The 16,924-nt window shown below is 36.7% G+C and overlaps 1 protein-coding gene across 1 annotated transcript in view; it reads right to left on the reverse strand.

Annotated features, from left to right (window-relative positions):
* Positions 1–16,924, reverse strand: part of LOC107758841 (protein sidekick-1-like) — a 95,037-nt gene that overhangs the window by 2,967 nt on the left and 75,146 nt on the right. Inside the window, exons 25-40 of the mRNA XM_016576670.1 lie at positions 16,414–16,608; positions 15,917–16,118; positions 12,171–12,274; positions 11,545–11,615; positions 10,470–10,602; positions 9,697–9,753; positions 9,195–9,296; positions 7,401–7,516; positions 6,417–6,603; positions 5,326–5,463; positions 5,055–5,216; positions 3,040–3,165; positions 2,711–2,875; positions 1,556–1,693; positions 1,005–1,125; positions 650–779 (exon numbers count right to left, since the gene is read on the reverse strand). Of these exons, the coding sequence (XP_016432156.1) occupies positions 650–779; positions 1,005–1,125; positions 1,556–1,693; positions 2,711–2,875; positions 3,040–3,165; positions 5,055–5,216; positions 5,326–5,463; positions 6,417–6,603; positions 7,401–7,516; positions 9,195–9,296; positions 9,697–9,753; positions 10,470–10,602; positions 11,545–11,615; positions 12,171–12,274; positions 15,917–16,118; positions 16,414–16,608 (2,147 nt within the window). The remainder of the gene's footprint in view (positions 1–649; positions 780–1,004; positions 1,126–1,555; positions 1,694–2,710; positions 2,876–3,039; positions 3,166–5,054; positions 5,217–5,325; positions 5,464–6,416; positions 6,604–7,400; positions 7,517–9,194; positions 9,297–9,696; positions 9,754–10,469; positions 10,603–11,544; positions 11,616–12,170; positions 12,275–15,916; positions 16,119–16,413; positions 16,609–16,924) is intronic.

The raw sequence follows: 16,924 nt of genomic DNA on the forward strand, positions 1-16,924 counted from the left end.
ACTTTATTATGGAGTAACGCAATATTGTAATGCACTACTTTTAAAAGTAACTTTCTTCCAACACTGATTGTGGTTATGTTGTACTAAATTGTTCCTTCTTTTAATTTAATTAAGTCATGTCCATGTCGTCCAATGAACAAATTAATTAATAAGCTGTGGGAACAAATTCTTAATTAAATTTTTTTTTTTCATGGCCACGATATCAAGTTTTTTCCCCCTACATATCATGTGAGGTGCTCCGTAAAATACCTTATTTGCGTAATATTTATTACCCATTGTTAATTTATTCTGCAATCATTTATCCAGTTTAACATTTCAATTTCAATGTATTTATTTATAATTTATTAATAAATAATTTATTTTAATTTGTAATTATTATTATTTTTGACTAGTGCAGAATAAAACAGCCAGAGATATGACCGCAGTATTCTTTATTTTAAATACAAATTTTTTAATTTTACTAGGTTTATAATTTTTAAAGTTCTTTTTTTGATTAAGTAAATTTACTTTAGCAGCTCAAATTTACAGCAATTGACGTTCATAAGATGTGATGATGATCAAGACATGAGATCTCTCTAAAACTCCATCGTACCCCCATGGAAGTTGTTTATGTGTGTGTAGTCATGCGTTATTGGTGTAGTGTGTTTACCTCTGACTCTGACAGCTCAGTGGGTTTCTCTGTCAGGGTGGTGCTCTCTGTTAAAACAGCCCCGTTGTAGTTGTTGCAGATGTCTTCATCAGAGTAGTGCAGCCCACCTGGACTGGGCCGTGGAGGAGATCTGGAGAATACATAACATTTTTACAAACTGCTTACACATTTCCCAGACACAAAATTCCACTGAAGAATTATTTGAAGAAAAATTGTAGCCTACAGTATGCGGTGATAAATTTTAATAGCAGAATTTTTGATGTTTGGCTGAATTCACACTTAAAAATCGATGAATGTCATTCAATTTGAAATAGACTTTTCTGATATATTAATAACAGCTCAGATGAAACCCCACCTTGTTCCATTCTTCTTTAAGAAAGAGCTCTTCACGTTCAGATGTCTGCTGTTCAGCTCTAGAGCCGTGAAGCCGCCATTGTCAAGAGTTACAGACTCTTCTACTGTCGTTATGTGCTTTCCTGCGGGAGGAATTACAAGTAATGACAACAAACACTGGGACATGTTGCCTGATTAACTACATAAACTATGAGCTTTTTTATTTCCCCCCAACAGTTACAATGACCCAGTTGCAACAGCTACAAACACTTATAATCTTTCAAAACAAGACTTCCAGAAACTGTCTAGGAAGCAAAATTATTGTGGTGGTATCATATGGTACAGTGATTGTAGGGTGATAGTACTTTGATATATAGCATAATATTGTATTTATATGGTACTCTAATGTACCTCAAAAATACCACAAATCCTCTAGTGTCTAAATCCTTTATTTTGCCTATTACAAGTTTTATTTAAAATTCATACAGGTTTAGAACAGAGTTTTCAGTGCACAAGGCAGTTTCAGTGCAATACAAGTATATTATCAATTTACATTATTCTGTTTAGTCTCACCTGTTCCACAGCTCCTGTACTTCTTGTTCTGTCCGAGCAGGAGCAAACCAAACACAACCATCAAAATGAAAATGAGACTGATCAACCCCATGACGATCAGGAACCACCACTCCTCATAGAAAGGCGTTTCAGACAGAGCTACAACAACAGACAACAATTCTGCATTACAATGTGTCACGAATCCGGTCCATGAACTTCCGTCTGCTAGCCATCAGAGGTCACCCTTTCCATTTTCATTGACTCTCGCTGCATCATATTGCCATTCTACTTTTGACATTTCATATATCACAGGGAAAAAAATCTATTATATTATACACAAACAGTTCAAAAGTTTGAGCTCATTACATTTTTTGAAAGAAATTAATACTCTTATTCAGCAAGGATGCATTAAATTGATAAAAAATGACAGTAAATTTATACATATTTATATATATATGTTATAATGTTGCAAAAGATTTCTATTTCAAATATATGTTGTTCTTTTAAACTTGTTATCCATTCAGAAATCCTGAAAAGAAACGTATAACAGTTTTCACAGAAACATTAAGCAGCACAACAGTTTTCAGCATTGATAATAATAATAATAAATGTTTCTTGAGCATATTAAAATGATTTCTGAATGGTCATGTGACACTGAAGACTTGAATAATGTTTGCTGAGATTATTCAGCAGACATTATTCCAGTCAGGAATAAACAGCATTTTAAAATAGATTGAAATACATAATAATATTTCACACTATTACAGCTTTTACTAAGGGATGTATAATAAGTAGTAGTAAATTCAACAGCACTAAATGAGTATTCAGTTTGTTCCTTTCCTTACAGATGAGTGAATGTTCAGCTGTGTGACACTAGATGGCAGTAGACACCACAAAGTGAGTTCACACAGTTCAAACGTTCTCACTGAAATAAAATGCCTGCCAGAAACTTCTAAATGAAATGGAATACTAATGCCCATACTGTAAATGGCAAAATTATAAAAAATGAATTGTGATACAGAATGCAATAGACATTAGTTAGGGTAAATACCATATCTAATTTGTTGTAGCCTAAACAAAAACAAGCTGTGGGACAGACGCACAGTCCGTTCAGTGGGTGTCATTCGCATCATTGTTCAATATAATGCAGTGCTGTGATATAATGAGGAAGATTACCAGACATTGCAGTGGAAGGCGGACTGGGATCACCGTAACCGAAACGATTGACTGCGATGACACGGAATTCATAGGCCACACCTGAGCGTAGTCGGTCCAGACTGATGAGGTACGAGAAGCTGCCAGGTGGGAGATGCTTGACAAATGTATCCCATAATCCTTCATCTGTAAATGTGGGATTTGAAAGCCGGGAGGGGGAGTAATTGGTTGCCACAGAGGAGAAGAAAGATGGAAGAGGTGGAAGTCAGAAGAGGAAGGTTAATTGAGAATAAGCCTAGTATTATAAAGTCATGTAATGCACTAGACGAACAAGCAATTTTGCTGCTTACCTGATGGACGAGCCTCAATGACATATCCTTTGACAGGTCCCGCCCCTTCTGCACCTGCTGACCAATGAAGCGTCAAAGCTGATGCAGACTTTGTGACTGATGTTTGCAAGGGCGAACCGGGGGAGCCTATGAAATATAAGGCATATTATTCCCTTCTGAATAATCAATAACAGCACAAAAAGCAAGTTCTTAAAATGGATCTGGCCATTTTTATCAATCATAACAGTTCAGACTGAACTAGAGGCTTCTTAACTTCAGGCTGATGGAATGAAAATGATGAATTTTTTATAACTGAATAACTCTTTAAAAGATTTTCTACTGCTTGCAACTAAGGATCGTAAGATAGGCTGCGCTGCCAGTCTAAAGTGGTTTAGATTGCATAAAGGTCACATTGAAGCCGTAGGGATATATCTTCTTCAAAACATGTTCTTTATTGGGTACTGTGACCTGACAACATTCACATTTAGTATACTGTTAACACACTTCATTTCACACAAATCCTTTCACCTTTTAAATAAACTAGCTGATCCTAAATGTCATGATTCAGCTTACTTGTTCCCTGTAACACAGACGAAGAATGTCTTTATTTTTCCTTCTTCTTTCTGAAGAATGTTTTCTTTTCTTTCTGGATTGTTTTTTTTTTTGGTAACACTTTATTCAACTAGTTGCTTATTAGCATGCATATAACTAGCATATTGGCTGTTTATTACTACTTATAAAGCACATATTAATGCCTTATTCTGCATGAGCAAATTTTTGATCCCTTAACCCTACCCCACACCTAAACTTATAAGCAGCAAATTAGGAGTTTATTGAGGGAAAACTCTTAATTAATAGTGAATATGTGATGTGTTCCCTATTCTAAAGTGTTACCGTTTTTTTTCTCTTTTTCCTTGCCAATGTCCAATCACCAACCAAAACAGTCATATCGCTAGGACAAATTACCATGATATTTAGACATGGTTATAAGGATATGTACCACTGTAAAATCATAATATTTTTTTTAAATACACTACAAGTTAAAAGTCTAATCAATCCTTAGTATTTTCCGCTTTTTAAGAATGTTAAGTTAGTCAGTCAGTCACTCACTCAATATGCATGTATGAATGTATGTAAAGAAATTAGTATAGAAAATCAATATTTTTTATACTGGAAACTTGTTGGCTGCGTTTGCTTTGCTACCTGGTCTTACTCATCTGCCCCTAACCCCCCAAAAAACATTAGTACAAACAAACTATATATATACTGGTAACCTGTTGGCTGCATTTGCTTTGCTATTTGGTCATTCTCATCCACTAACAAACAGGATTTAGTAAAGAAATCCTGTAGAAACGTGAACCACTTACAACCAGTTAAAGTCTTTAAGGTGATCAGAAACATACATTTACTCTAGTGTGTTCACATTTTATTTTGGTAATGTACCCTGCAGAACCATGTTAATAGCATAGTATATGAATTAAACATTTAGTACCTGATAGTATGTTAGCAGACAGCATTGTTTGCTCAAAATTCTGGCCAATTACACAAGAGCTCATACTCCTTTATAATCCATACTGACCAAGTCAGAATCCACCGCTCCGACATGAATCAACTGCATCTCATCTGAAGAACATTTAAAACTGAAGGCTGTCTGTGTGAGGCCCAGTGTCCCACCGCAATGAAGGCGCTGTGTCTTGAGAATGAACAATTGCTCAAAGGCTACATAAAATCACATTCCCATTACAGTGCACTAATCAAACCATGGAGTTCAAGCAGCTGTATTTTAATTTCCATCTTCGACTAATTCTAGGAAATAAAATAATAAAATCACATCTTCCTGGTAGGTCTCAAAAGTGTTTCTTTATTTTTTATTTGTAGAAAAGCACTAGTTAAATGCAATCATTTCATATTCAACAACTAATTTAACCCAAAGAAAGCCTCCAGCGCTGCTGTCTGTAACTGCAGGGGATGTTTCTTTCTTCCCCAATTATTGTGGGATTTATTATGGATGTATTATTATTCATATTTACACATACCTTCCACTGGTCCTGCAGTGATATTGGCTTCCAGTTCGGGTCCATAACTAATTGTTCTGGCCTGAACCTTGAAGCGATAGATCACACCCCTCATCAGGTCACGAACCTTCAGCCAGCGCTGCCAGTTCCCCTTGATCTCCACTGTAACTGTCTTACTGACACCTTTCAAATGAATTGACTTTATGAATATTAAATTATATATACCTGTATTCAAAAAAATGATTATATTGTTTTTCTTTCTTCCTTTTCCTTATTCGTATCTCCTGCTCACCATGAACTGGTGCGGTGGGCTCATAGACCACTCTGTAGCCTTCCACCACTCCATTGGGCTGCAGAGGAGCTCCCCATGACACATTCAGTGAGCTTCCTGTCACCTCTGAAAACACCATATGACTGGGTGCTCCAGGAGCTTCAGAGAGAGAGAGAGAGAGAGATGTTAGTAAAGCCACATCTCAAGCATAGACTTGTGTTAAAAAAGCTGATTTCCTTAAAAACATAAAAAAACACAAAAAAAGACATTTAAGACATTAGTGTTACATAATAATGTTACAAAAGATTATTGTTTCAAATAAATGCTGTTCTTTTCATTCATAACATTTTTATTCATCAAAGATGGGGGGGGGGGGGGTTGGGGGGGGGAAAAAAAGCATTTTAGAATGGTTTCTGAAGGATTATGTGACACTGGAGTAATGGCTACTGAAAATTAAGCTTTGCCATCACAGGAATGAATTATATTTTAAAATATATTCAAACAGAAAAATTGTAATAGTATTTCAAAATAATGCTGCTTTTACTGCTTTAACATTAAAGTGATAGTTCACCACCAAAAACATAATTTACTTACCAAAACCTGTATGAGTTCCTTTTTTATCTGTTAAACATGAAAGAAGATATTTTGAAGAATGATGGTAAACAGTTACTGGTAGCCATTGACTTCCATAGTATGAAAAAAAAAATACTATGGAAGTCAGTGGTTACCAGCAACTGTTTGGTTACCCATATTCTTCAAAAAAATTTATTTTGTGTTCAACAGCAGAAAGATATTCATGTATGGAAAAACATGTAAATGATGACAACATTTTTGGGTGAACTATCCCTTTAATTCCAATTCTCACAATATGCTTGTATACTTTTCACCTGCATTACAGCAAATTTAAATCAAAAGTTGAATCAAACTTGTTTCGATTTGCCAAATCTTGCGTAAAGGCTCTTAACTGGGGTTATAGCAACAACTTCCACATTTAGTTTCTTAATGGAAGCAGTAATACCAGAAGAATGACATGGTCTGACAATGCATGTCTCGGATGGTTGGCTGGGCCTCATGCGTCTGGATGAGCGTAACAGGATCTCAGTGGGACTCACCAGCCTGCAGGGTGCATCCTTCACGGGCTGAACTGAGCGGCCCGTCCCCCGCTGTGTTAAATGCAGACAATTGCACAAGGTAGGTGGTGTAGGATGTCAGGTTCTTCAAGTGCACGGATGTATCTGGAACAAACAAAACCAGCTCCTTCTCCGTCTCGTTCTGTCTTTTCTTTTCCCAGTAATAGATCTGAGGGAAGAAGTGAATGACACATATACATACTTCAAAGAATAGTTCATATTGTATGAATATCTGTGAATTGATACTATGTGTGTTTGTGGACAGAACAGAAGGATTCATAACCAGTTCCTGTTCAAATCTCTATGAGAGACAGATGTACAGATGGCGTAAATAGGAAAACAACAGTGGAAGCTTATGCGGTGAAATCAACAGATGACAGTGAGATCAGGGAAGACAGACTGCAGATGAACGACAGTTTACTTATGCCGGTAAACAGATGGACCGCCTGACTGATTTTGGAAATACTTTTCATAAAATGCAGGGCTCACAACTGACTAAACAACTGAGCATTATGTATTCATGCATTATAGTGTACAATGTGGCACAATGTGCAAAGTAATTATGGGTCATTTCTAGTGTTGTTTTTGGCGGCCTGTTTTAATTTTAGTCTAGTCTTTGTGTGAAACTGAAACTGTCATTTTAGTTTTTATTAGTTTTAGTCACGTTCATACTCTTTTTAGTCTAGTCAAGTTTTAGTCAACTAAAAGTCTGAGCATTTTAGTCTAGTTTTTGTCACGGTGCGTGCGGGGAGATGAAGCGAGGACTCAATCGCTGGGTCATCATCACATGACCAGCATTTTCGTCTCGTCTCGTCTTCGTCACGTAATAAAGGTTCGTTGACGACGATATTTAGTCATAATTTTCGTTGACGAAACCAACACTAGTCATTTCTATGGGTGTAAATATGACAATTAAAAACATGGAATTTAATAAACAATTAGAATAAAAATAAAATGTATTGTTACCTTGTATCCTTGAATATTTCCATTTTGTGTCTCAATGGGTGGAGGCTGCCACTCTACATCCAGCTGACTGGAGGATGCAGATTTCACCTGTATGTTCTGAGGAGCCACTGAAGGAGCTGTGGACACACATACACACAAAATTATGATTTTAAATTGAGCAACAAACAAATCAAACATGCATGTGTCAACAGGGGATGGGATAAGTCTACAACAGTGGGGGAAACCATTTACTTGATAGACTATCTGTCTCATGTAAAAGCCTGATGTCAGATTACATTTCTCTGTGGCATAATGGACAGTGACTAAACTGAATGGAAAGAGGTTTAGTGATTTATTGATACTCTGAAATGTGTAAAATATAATGTCTCTGTAAACAGGCCAGCTGTCAAAACTTCAGCTTTTCATTCTAGAACACGCAAGCTTTTGGCATTCTCCTTTTTTCCCATGTAGCCAATTGTGGTGCTAAAATATTTGCCAAAGTATGCAGTTAATGCATCATATTTTGGGGTCAATAAGATTTTTTTGTTTGTTTTTATTCAGCAAGGATACATTCAAATGCTCAAAAGTGAAAGACATTTATAATGTTACAAAAGTTTTCTATTTCAAATAAATGCTGTTCTTTTGAACTTTCGATTCTTCAGTGAATCTTGAAAAATTATCATAGTTTCCAGAAAATGATTAATCAGCACAACTGTTTTCAACATTGATAATAATAAGAAATGTTTCTTGAGCACCAAATCAGCATATTATCTGTGTATTATGTATCTGTGTAAGTGTTCTGTGAAGAGCGTGAAGTGATGATCATTGTGGCCAATCACAGACATATCTGTTGAGCGCTTGAACACAATGGCCAATCAGAGCTGTTTAAGAATCCGCTCAACATGCTAGCGGGAAATGCTAGCATCGTCACAGTTTTACAATTTCAGTACCGACATCGGTACTATTGACAACACTATGTTAAAGTCATGCCAGAGGGATGCTATATTTAATGATGTGCAATCCCTCTCATTCAGATCTTTGGGAGAGGTCAGACATTTTTTAAATTGGCTTAGGTAATGGGCTTTCATAATGCTTTACATATCAGATGAGTTTACAGTCAAGTTAGATTTGACGTACTGCGACACACGTTCACACACAAACACAGCCTATAGAATGAAGGGAGGTCATAGAATCTACCCTATCTGATATCTATATAGATGATATAGACATAGATATATTGTGTATATATATATAATTACAGGAATTGCACATTTACACAATGATGTAAAGCACAGATCTGATATTTTGACACATTTCTGCTGTTGTTTACCTTCACTAAAGACATAATTGACTGTTTTTATATTAATACTCCACCAGACAGCACATCACTGGTGAAATTGATCAGCGCTACATAGTGGAAACTGGTCTGTGACACATTATCAATAGGTCACGCAAATGGATCCGCTGTGCGTTGTCTAATGGGTTTTGCAGATAATCCCTCTACACAGTGCTATTCAAGTCCCACTTTTCTTTCCCATACAGCTCATAACCAGATAAAACAGGCTGTGTGACTTTGAGGTTGTATTGCATATAATATTATCACTCATGTGCAAATGTATTCCTCGTTAACATTACCAGAGCGCTAAGTGCTCAGACCAGAGCAAGTAGGTCTGATGATCAGATACCAGATACATACCAGATTTAAAATCAAACAGCAGCTACATTTCAAAAAAGCAGTTTGGGTTTACTAAAGTTTGTGGTTCACGTTTTAGAGCGGAGTCATAGCAGTGATCTTAATAAGGCATAAAAACGTACCTGCTTCTCCCACAAACACCTCAACAGGTGCACTTGAAGGGCTCTCTCCAACAACATTAAATGCTGTCATGACAATCGTGTATCGTCTGTACTTGCTGAGCTCTAAAAAACACCATTAAAGATGAAGAAAAATAAGATGGAAGTTGTAGTCAGAGAGTGTTGAGGTACTAGTTTAGAGAAATGAGGAGAAAGAGACCCCAAAATATTTAAAACTAGACGACGGAAGAGGGGATGTGGATATGAGATAAAGGGTGTGGAAATGAGGTGGAGAACTAAATAGATTTACATTTTCCCCCTTCCTCACAGCAGATTGTGACAGGACCAGAGGCTAAACAACAAAGCGCAAAGACTAGGGGAAGTGTTTGTTATAGAGGTAGAGGAGATCAGAGGATAGAACAGGGAGTTTGAAAGCCTTCGGGCTTGAATGTGACTCTGTTAACACTTCAAAGATTGCAACTATTGAAACAACTCAGCAATTAAAATAATATCAAAATATACTTACGCGTTAGTTCAAATTCTGTTAATGAAGGGCTGCTCACTGTCTTAAAAGTGCTCTTAGCTGTTTGAGTTGTGAAAAAACCCAGAGAGAGAGAGGAAAAGAGAATAAGTGAGATAAATTACACAAGGGACACTGCCTAATATGCATTTGAGCATAGAAGATAAAACAGTCATCTGAAACGGAAATGAGTGCAACCTGGACAAAACATATTTATCACTGAAAAAATATTTATATATAATATTTATATAAACAACACATTTTACCTAGCAACACAAAATCATATTCAAAACATTAATTTTAGTTTGCGACAAAAATTCTAGCAGTGAGGGGAAAGACAGAGAACGACAGACAGGAAGACAGACAGATAGCAAGATAGATAGACAGACAGACAGAGATAGAAAGATAGACAGACAGACAGACATAGACAGACAGACAGACAGGAAGACAGACAGATAGTGAAACAGATATATAGACAGACAGACAGAGATAGAAAGATAGACAGACAGACAGACAGACAGACAGACAGATATAGACAGACATACAGGAAGACAGACAGATAGCAAGATAGATAGACAGACATACAGACAGACAGACAGGGATAGACAGACAGACAGAAAGAGACAGACAGACAGACAGACAGACAGACAGATAGATAGATAGATAGATAGATAGAACGACAGATGGACAGACAGAGCCTGAGAGATAAATTGAATGACAGACAGATTGATAGATAGATCAACAGAAAGACAGACAATCAGACAGACAGACAGACTAACCTCTGAACTCAGGACTGATTGTTGATTGGTTGGTTGCTGTCTTTGGCTCTTCTGGATTGTTCTCACGTGGGAGTTCACGGTAATACACGCGATATCCCACAAGAATTCCATTGACAGTTCCCTCAGCAGGCGGCTGCAGACACAGACATATCGAGTTTCAGTCAAGCTCCAAGTAGCAAACTGCCGTTTAATTACGCTATTTAACTCAGGCTAGGAAATATTCACCTGACATTTCAGCATATGACCTGTGATGCTACTTAATGAAAGAATGTTAAAGACAGTGCCTATGCTGTCTGCTGCTGGCTAATTAGCAGTTAGAGACGGTGACAGAAAGTAATTACTGCACAATGCATGTCAGCCCAGGAGATAGCACAGATCAACAGAGGACAAGTTAGCTGAGACCACAGGTCAGTAAAGGCCTGATCTGGTTGTTCTTACTCTGACTCAATCTAACATGCGTTCTCACTCTCCTATTCTATTATGGACGTGTCTTATTTAGTATGTGATCAGTGTTATAGGCAAAGTTAATTAAGATGGGGTCAAAACAGGCCAGCTTTGTAAATGTATCCGTATGTGTGTGAATAGATAGAGGAGGTACGTGAAACGACTGCCAACTAATTAGAGTGTAAAGAGTAAGGCTAAGAACCTGCTTGCCAAACATAATTAACATTGAGAGGGCAGCTGAATACTTTGCACACAAGTCTGCTATTAAACGTTGCTGAACAATTTGAACCCCTGAACCTTCAGTTAAATGGAAAGACAGGAATAGTTCCTGTGACACCTACTCAGGCTAAAGCCTTTTCAAAACTTAGTGAGCATTTTAAGCATCACAAGCCTGCTCTCGACATGAAGAATCTTTCAACATTATGATGCCTTCTAAGATAACTTGTTTAGACAATGTTTTGATGATAAGTCAATCCTATAATACACTGCAACAAGGTCAGTGAAAAAATCATTGAGAGTAGAGTGAAATGCTGATTACAAACATAGTTACATTACCGTTCAAAAGATTGGGCTGGGTAAGATTTTTTGTTTTTTGAAAAAAGTCTCATTAACTCATTAAGTCTCATTTTACCTGCCACTGGACAATCACAGATGTTGTGGTTGAAGGTTTGACGTTTAAAACGACAGGCGCTTCATCTGGCACTAAACACACAGACAAACACATTCAATCAATTAATGAATTGATCTGTCTGTCTGTCTGTATTCAAATTCAAAATTGCTTTATTGGCATGACTGTAAAAAATACAATATTGTCTATCTATCTATCTATCTATCTATCTGTCTGTCTGTCTGTCTATCTATCTATATCTGTCAATCTATCCATCTATCTATCTATCTATCTATCTGTCTGTCTGTCTGTCTATCTATCTATCTATATCTGTCAATCAATCAATCAATCTATCTATCTATCTGTCTGTCTTATCTATCTATCTATCGGTCTGTCTGTCTGTGTCTGTCTATCTATCTCTGTCTGTCTGTCTGTCTGTCTGTCTGTCTGTCTATCCTCTCTGTCTGTCTATCTCTGTCTGTCTTTCTCTCTATCTGTCTGTCTGTCTGTCTGTCTGTCTATCTATCTATCAGTCTGTCTGTCATTCTATCTTTGTTTTCTCATCAAAAAATTCTAAAAAAAATTCAAAATCCAAAAGCACTCTAAAAAATGATAATTCACTTAGCACAACACACAGAATCTACTATTACCGTCCTGCAGAATGGCAACTGGCTCAGTTTCTTTGCTGAAGGCGCTATCTCCCACATCATTTGTGGCCATCATTCTAAATTTGTAAGAGGTGTATGGCTTCAGTCTACAAGAAAAGAGATACATTTCAACACACACACACTAGATCATTCTCATGTACCAAAAGGAACCATAAGTGATGCATTTTTATGCTTCTTTTGAGAAAATCAGAGAAAGAACTTCATACTATAGGTAACCTATCATAAAAAATACATTCATGAATACAGTCAAAAGAATACATCCCAATCCATTGGGTAGACATGTCTGCTCAACCCACAATGTCTTGCTCAAGTTCAACCTTGAACAGATACCGGGCTCTTGAGTAATTATTGAGAATTTCATGTTTATCATAATCATTATTCATTTATCATTAGTTAATATTAGTCAACTGCACATATTTGTTATTGTTTTTCAAACTTTGAGGGGATGTGGGAAGGGGACACAGGGTTGTGGGTAATGTATATCAAAGTGGGCCATCAGGGAAACGTTGAGTCTTTGTGTGTGCATGTGTGTGAAGTGAGCAATTAGGAATTTAAGAATCAAGACTGTGAGGGTGCTTGTGTTGTTGTGAGTGTTTATGTGTGTGTGTGTGCTTATAATTAGGGTGTTGAAGACGAGGACTGTTAGTGGCATTTCTGTTTTAATAGCTGGAGGCATTTACTCCTCTGAGAATCAAGATGGTTTGAACACAAACATCCTCTTGGTTCAAAACACTCGGTTCATGCAATTATGAAAAATGTGTATGTGACAGTGAGAGAAAGAAAACGAGACAAACTGAAGCAAAGCACTGTACCAACGCATATACACAAACTATACAGGACATAAATAATAGATCAAGCACATATCAATAGGGACCTTTACATTGCCGCATAGGTTATGGAAAAATTCAGAATGTAATAATCGGCTCTCTGAAATGAACTGAAGTAGGAAATGAAAGGAAATCAAGTGGTTCACTATGGTCCATAAAATAAACATTCATTTATTAAATATGATGAAATATACACTATCGTTTAAAATGTTTGGGGTCAGTAAGTTTGAGGTCAGTAAAACTTTGTTACAAAGAACTAGTGATCGACCGATATTGATATTTTATAACTGATACCGATACCAATTATTTGCATGTTTATGTGCCCGATAACCGATATGCAGAACCTAAATGAAGTAAATAAATGACTGAGTGAAGTAAGAACATACTTCACTTTGGTTTTTCCTCTTTTCAGTCATCTTTTTTTTTTTAAGTGTTGAAAATTAGCAGTCTTTCATGTTAAATTCAATCTTTATATTACAACAATAAAAAACATTTTATTTATAAAAAGCATCAACAGCAACAACACTAATATTAACAATAAGCAAAATAAATGTAGAAGGTCTAATGTTTTCAAATGGAGAAAATAAATAAAGGACAGGAGTCATATCAACTTCATTCGTGAGTTGGTCTCTATTTCTTAGAGCCAAGCTGCATATACTACATATCAGGCATTTATATAATGCATCTAATTTGTGCATAAATGGCTGTTACGTTAAAAAAAGTTTACGAACTATAGCAACTATATCAAGTAATCACGCCGTTGTTGTTGTCTCGTCTCCCCTCAGACGTGCTGCAATGGCGATCCTGCGCGCAATTCTCAAAACGTTTATCGGTGTTTTAAAGGCGTTTATCAGTGAATCCGATATTACAAAACCGATATCCGATTATGGTAAAATGCTTAAATATCGGGAAAAATATCGGTAAATCGATATATCGGTCGATCTCTACAAAGAACTGTATTTGAAATAAATGCTGTTCTTTTGAACTTTCTATTGATCAAACAATCCTGAAAAAATGTATGATGGTTTCCAAAGAAATTTTAAGCACCACAACTATTCAACATTCAACAAGTTTTCAACATTGATAATAATAAAAAATTTACTTCAACACCAAATCAGCACATTAGAATGATTTCTGAAGGATCATGTGACACTGAAAACTGGAAAATTCAGCTTTGCCATGAGCAAATGAATTATTTAAAATGTAAAATCAGAATATAAAATATTTGAAAATATAACAATATTTCACAATACTTCTGTTTCTATTTACAGTATTATTGATCAAACAAAAGCCTGGGTGTGCGTAAGAGACTTCTTTTAAAAATCTTACAGACCCCAAACTTTTGATCGGTGTGCATAATTTAATCACATTAAATACGATTTAAAATTCCTATAAATGACAGTCAATCCAGATATTGTCTGCATTCTCAAATCTGCATACTGTGTACTACTGTATATATTGCAGAAATTGTAAGGGTAGTACAGTTGTACTCCAAACATAGTGACTGCTTTTCACGATTGTGATTCGGGTATAAACACATTTACATTTATTTCGACTCCGTGCCACATTAAAATGTCTGTGCAAATGCACTTTTTCGTGTTATCCATGCCGCTTCAGATTCATCTTCTGTGCCTCTTTTGCAGTCAGAAGATGGCTTATGATGAGTCATTGAATGTCAGTGAAAGGCATATGTGGGTAATTAAAAGGAAAGGCATGTGGGCTGTAGGTAATCGAGTTGTACTGAATGCAGAAATGCTCCCATGGTTCATTACAAAACAGGTTGAGAAAGATGGTGTTATGGGGAGGCAAGTCCTTTAGCTCAATATATCTTTCTCCTTAATGCAAGTGGACATTTAGAGATGTGAACGAAGATGACAGCATGAATCAGACAGGTGATGATGAGAAGAACGAACAGGCAGGGTGAAAGAATATGAGCTAGTGTTGGAGAGCAGAAAACAGGTTAGCGAGCGAGTGGAGCTGAATGGATGTGTGATTAGACATTAGGCCACCCGATGGTCAGTCTGATTGTGATTGCAGTCTCTCTCTCTCTCTTACTCTCACTCTGGCTATCTGTCGATTTCACTTTCCTTTTTTATCCTTAATGATGTCTCATCAGTGTCACTGCATTGCCATAATATAAAATATTCTACATGTTTTGTGTAATTTCATTCTTGTAAATTGAAGAGCTTTGTTTGATTCAGTCCAATTGATGTTGTTTCATTTTATCCCTTTTCATTCTCACCCTGCCTCTCTCACCCAGTAGCAGTTATGTGAGGTGAAGTGATGGTATAAATACCATGGTACTAAATCATTATCATAATTGTGGTATTTATATGGTAGTTCAGAGAACAGCATTGTGCATATCCCAAAAATGTCAATACATTTTATATGGTACATAAAAAAATAAAAGAATAAATAAATAAAATAAAAACATAGTATTAACACTGTACAATGTCTCAAAAAAAAAAAGCAGTGTTACCACGGTACAACACAGTACATATCCACAAAAAGGAAATGGTACTACTGTGGCATATCTAAAAAACAAACAAACACCATGGTATTACCATGGTTGAACAAAAAACAAAACAAAACAACATGGGGCTTATATGGTCCAAAAACATGGCACAACCATTTCAACCATGTCCGAATCATGTTTTTGTTACTTTTTTTGTTGTGCAGCAGAAAATATTTCCTTGTTGAATTATAGCTTCAATTATTTCCATGTCTGCATATTCCAAACTTACAATGACCTCGAGCGTAACTCCATCCTGTGTATTTTAATGTCTTCTGTCTGTCAGAGCTAAAGCACATTATGCTATTAATAGTGACTGTTCTTGTACCAGCCGTTGCCGGCACAGGCAGTTATGACTAATCAGAGAGAGATATGTGCGCGTGTGTTACCTATCCACCTCCCAGGAGGTGTTATTATGACTGATGGTGGATGTGTGGGTCTTCCACTCGCCGTCCGGCAGTTCTAATGTCTGCAGGGTAAAGTAGCGAACTGGGGAAGAGCCTTCTCCCCCCGCCATCCAATGAAGTCGAAGCTTATTAGACTCCACCCCTTTCTGAGGCACGGTGAGTCGTCGAGGGGGCTGTGGCCGCTCTGTGGGACATGTGTAATGAGTCACTGCTGGGCATATGCATGTTTCACAGACCAGGCTCGCGGCTAATTTTGAGCTTGGGTTTAAACGCAGTCAGCTCCGAAGGGCCACATGCTGTTTTGACAGTTTGCTTTATCAGCTGACATTCTGCTCGGACAAACTGACCACACGAAACAAGCTTTTCAGTGAATTTTTAGTAGTAGTCACATCCGATTTGTCAATGTTTCTGTAAATGATTCTACAATAAAACACTGAACAATTTGATAACACAACTGAACGTTGACCCTTCAAACATACCTCTTTTTTCTGTCGTTATGACGATGGCCTCCTCCGGGGGTCCCCAGCCCTGTTGAGTGCGCGCTGTGATTTGGAACACATACGCTGATTCTGGCATCAGTCCTGTTACTGTGAATTGACGTGCGTTGGATCCCACTTCAACCGTGGTGAACTTGTTGGGGTCGTTGATATCCAAACGGTAAGAAATCTGATAACCTGCAGTAACAAAGCCATAACTAGGTCAAAACTGCTGGAGTACATTAAGGTAACATTATTTGCACTGTAAGATAATAATATTAGTATAGATATTAGAAACCACACTTAACGGAAATGAGTCTGTGTACTAATGCAGCCTAAAAATTACAAATTTTATATTCTGATTCTGATAATAATTTTAATAAAATAATAATAATAAAAAAATAATAATTCATTTATAATGACATTATGCATTTTATATATATATATATATATATATACACACATACATACATACATACATACACACACGCATACTGTATTTATACAGTATATA

Source organism: Sinocyclocheilus rhinocerous, unplaced genomic scaffold (genome assembly GCF_001515625.1).
Source record: "Sinocyclocheilus rhinocerous isolate Xijiao unplaced genomic scaffold, SAMN03320098_v1.1 scaffold1435, whole genome shotgun sequence".
In the NCBI taxonomy this organism is placed as follows: Eukaryota; Metazoa; Chordata; class Actinopteri; order Cypriniformes; family Cyprinidae; genus Sinocyclocheilus; species Sinocyclocheilus rhinocerous.